The 3,307-nt window shown below is 42.9% G+C and overlaps 1 protein-coding gene across 1 annotated transcript; it reads left to right on the top strand.

Moving 5' to 3' along the window:
• The first annotated feature begins 411 nt into the window (after positions 1-411).
• On the top strand, positions 412-2,321 carry LOC123170119 (uncharacterized). Its single transcript, XM_044587959.1, has 3 exons — positions 412-557; positions 817-1,081; positions 1,548-2,321. Exons 1-3 carry the CDS (start codon positions 520-522, stop codon positions 2,079-2,081), a joined length of 837 nt encoding a protein of 278 aa, XP_044443894.1. The 5' UTR covers positions 412-519; the 3' UTR covers positions 2,082-2,321.
• The last annotated feature ends 986 nt before the right edge of the window (positions 2,322-3,307 follow it).

Genomic DNA, 3,307 nt, shown 5'->3' with positions numbered 1-3,307 from the left:
ACTTTTGTTGAGTTCTAGCTTAGATTCGAGACGGCTTTAGAATGTCAACGTCAAGAGGAGTTGATTGCAGACAATTCAAGCATCCATAGGACCCCCCCTCCCAATTAGTCACACCGTGGGAAATGGAGAGACAAGGTAGTGAAGTATTCACATATGAGGTGTTTGTGAAATTTCAGGAACAAGTTATTGCTGCAAGAGACCACTGTTGTGTTCAAGGAATTGCGCAAGATGAGCGAATTAAAATCAGGCCCGTCGACAAGGGAGGCCGAGGTGGGCGACCGCACAGGGCCCCCAAATAGCTAGGTAACGCTAATACATCATTAATCTAATGGCCAGCCTGCTAAGTAAACATACCTCAGCCCATGAGCCACGAGGCGGTTAAGTGCTTATCCATCAATCCATGTATATGGATCGCTATCACTTCTGGCTTCCGCCAATCGATCAGCGGCGGTCTGCTGCCTTCCGCCATCGCCCAGGACGCCGTCCGGCTGCTTTCTGCGGTTTCCGCCGGTCGCCCAGATGCTGCCTTCCACCATCGGCGACTGCCAGGTGCTTAGGTATCGCCGTTTCGTCTATTTAATTTTATCCTTGTTCTTCGTCACTACATAGTACTTAATTAAGTTTGATCTCTCTGACCTAGGTTATGAGTAGCCGAGTAGGACGAGATAATTTGTTCTTGGATTAGATATTTGGTAACGAATTTATTTATCCACGGTGCTAGAATAGGCGTAGGACGAAATTAAGTTAATTCTTTATCAGTTGTAGATGCCTTTATATTTTTGATTCACACTAATTAGGCACTTTTATGTTTAACAGGAAGTCGTTTATTTCTCAATCCTCGTTATGTCTTCGAGAAACAGAAAGCAGGATTCTGGTTGTAAAAAGTGTAAGAAAAAGGCAAAAGATAGTAGCGCAAGCTCAATCTCAAAAGGGTGCTCTTGACAAATTTGTTGTGAAAGAATTTCCGTTAAATTCTGAAAATCAAACTCCCAATATTGTCTTGGAGAAGATTAGTATGAAGATATTGAAGATCTCATTTCAAGAAATACTAGATGGATTCTGCTTTTTGGTAGAACATGAGGTTAGTTTATTACTTTAGTGCCCTTTTATTATATTTTAGCATTTGTATTTGATATAAGTCAAAATATTGTATACATAATAAAACATACTTGAAATTATATAATAAGCCGAGAGTATGCTTTAGATACAATATTACTTCCGTAATATGAATTTTAAAAAATTTGGGCCCAATTTTGATTTTCGTCCCGGGGCCTCGAATTTCTGGAGACGGCCCTGATTAAAATAGTGACCTTCAAAACGGGTGCTAGTAGGGTAAGGGAGGTCCGATGTGACACGAAAACCATGATAGCTAACTGTTCGTGCAAGTTATTTGAGTCACATGGAATCCCATGCCGCCATATTATCCAAGTGATGCGAACTGAAAATCAACAGGAGCTCCCAACCTTCTATATTATGGAAAGATGGCAGAAACGGTGTAAAAGGTATGAAAGTTATAATAATTATTACTCTCATTTTTTCGAAATCAGATGGTCACATCATTTTGTAGTGAGAGTGTTTACGATGAAAAAGGGAACCTTCTAGAAGAAAAGCCCGCCGATTCCTTGGATGCAGCTGCGAGGAAGAAGATTTCAACAGTGCGAAACAAGTTGGAAGATCTAATTCAAAGAGCCAAGCAATCAGATGAAGGCATGGACTTTTTGGTAGCAAGTGTTCTGAGCATTGAGGAGCCTCTGAACCAAATGGTTCCTAATGCAGTCAAGCACACTAGGCAAGAGGAATACGAGGCGTTTATTGGTTGCAACATTCCTACTCAAGTTGACATACACCCGCCAAATGATGCTCATTTGGTAGGGAGATGTAAAAGAATAAAAAGAGGAAAGGAAATGAACGGGGAAAAACAAAAGGAGAAGAACAAAGAAGCCAAGGCCAAGGTTGCATGCTTGTGCAAGACATGCAACCAAATAGGTTTTCATGGTAGTCGCAATTGTCCAACCAAAAAAGGTCAAGGAAAAGAAGCCATGAATGTGCAACCCATTCTTCCAAATGGTGCAGCATCATAGCTAAAAGTCTTTGAGGAAGGAGATGAATTTTGAATCCCATTTATTCGGTTTAGTGAAATTTGAATTTATGTAATGGATGCCAACTTGTGCTTTGTCCAAATATTTAAGTTATTTATATCACACTTGATTCTGAACTCTATTCATCAATTGTTGTCACAGAAAAGTACATGTGCTGAATATACTTGAGAATGCTTGGTGCCGCTGCTTCATAAATGTTCTGTAGTTTTCCCTGTTTATTAAGCAAGAACTGAACAATAGGTTAAATTGTGAAACTATTCTTGCGGTTATTGACCATTCTCATCGACTCAGAAGACGACCAGTGGGTTTGCGAATGCTGAACTGAATTTCCTTTCTCCCTCTACACTGCTGAAGTACCGGTCATACTGTTTTTCAGTACCAAATGATACTTGTAAACATGTACGCATTAACTGACAGTACGAATCATGTAGGAACAGCTCAGCTTACAAATGACAGTACCAAATGAGACTGTTTTTCAGAATGAATCGTGTAGGAACAACTCAGATTAGAGACTGACAATACGCGTCAACAATAGCATTCACGAAAAGGAAGTGAAACAACCATTTCTTTTTTAAAAAATCAGTCAGCAACAACTTGGCATCCACTTGTTTCTGAATTTTACATCCACCTCTTTCTGAATTTTGTAGCTCGATTAGCACACCCAAACAATATCTATAATCCTATTGAAATCACCAACAGCAAGTTATCTAATAGTAAGAACTAGCAACATGGTCGCAGCAGTCATCTGGTTGTGTTGGTCTTGGGTTGTGGTCCAAGGAACTCTAGGCCGGCTTTGCCTGAAGAACTTGGCGAACAGTTCGACAGCACAGCAGCCGGACAGAAAGAATTATTGCGGAGGCGCACGTCTGGCTCGGATTCATGGCGAGAAGATGCATGTCCGGAGGGCTCCGTACATCGCAGTCGGGCAAGACCACACTGCGCCCGCCGGGGAGAACTCCACGATTCAAGGCGATGGCCACCCACTTGGATCTCCGCCCGACCACACGCTCCGACTGTCGTCGCTGGGATGTGGTGGCCGCCTCCGGCATGTCTCCATCGCAGCATCCAAGGCGGTGCCCCCAATCACCGGTCTTCGTGGCAGGCCTTAGTCGCTGGACATAGTCTTGGCCGCCGCGGCCGTTGCCGCCGGTGAGATGCAGGTTAGGAATCGGGATTGGGAGGAAAATGATCGGGGGTGGTGAACTGGG

This window comes from Triticum aestivum, chromosome 7D (assembly GCF_018294505.1).
Source record: "Triticum aestivum cultivar Chinese Spring chromosome 7D, IWGSC CS RefSeq v2.1, whole genome shotgun sequence".
Taxonomy (NCBI): Eukaryota; Viridiplantae; Streptophyta; class Magnoliopsida; order Poales; family Poaceae; genus Triticum; species Triticum aestivum.
The sequence above is the reverse complement of the archived record's forward strand: the minus strand, read 5'-3'. Positions and strand labels throughout refer to the sequence as shown.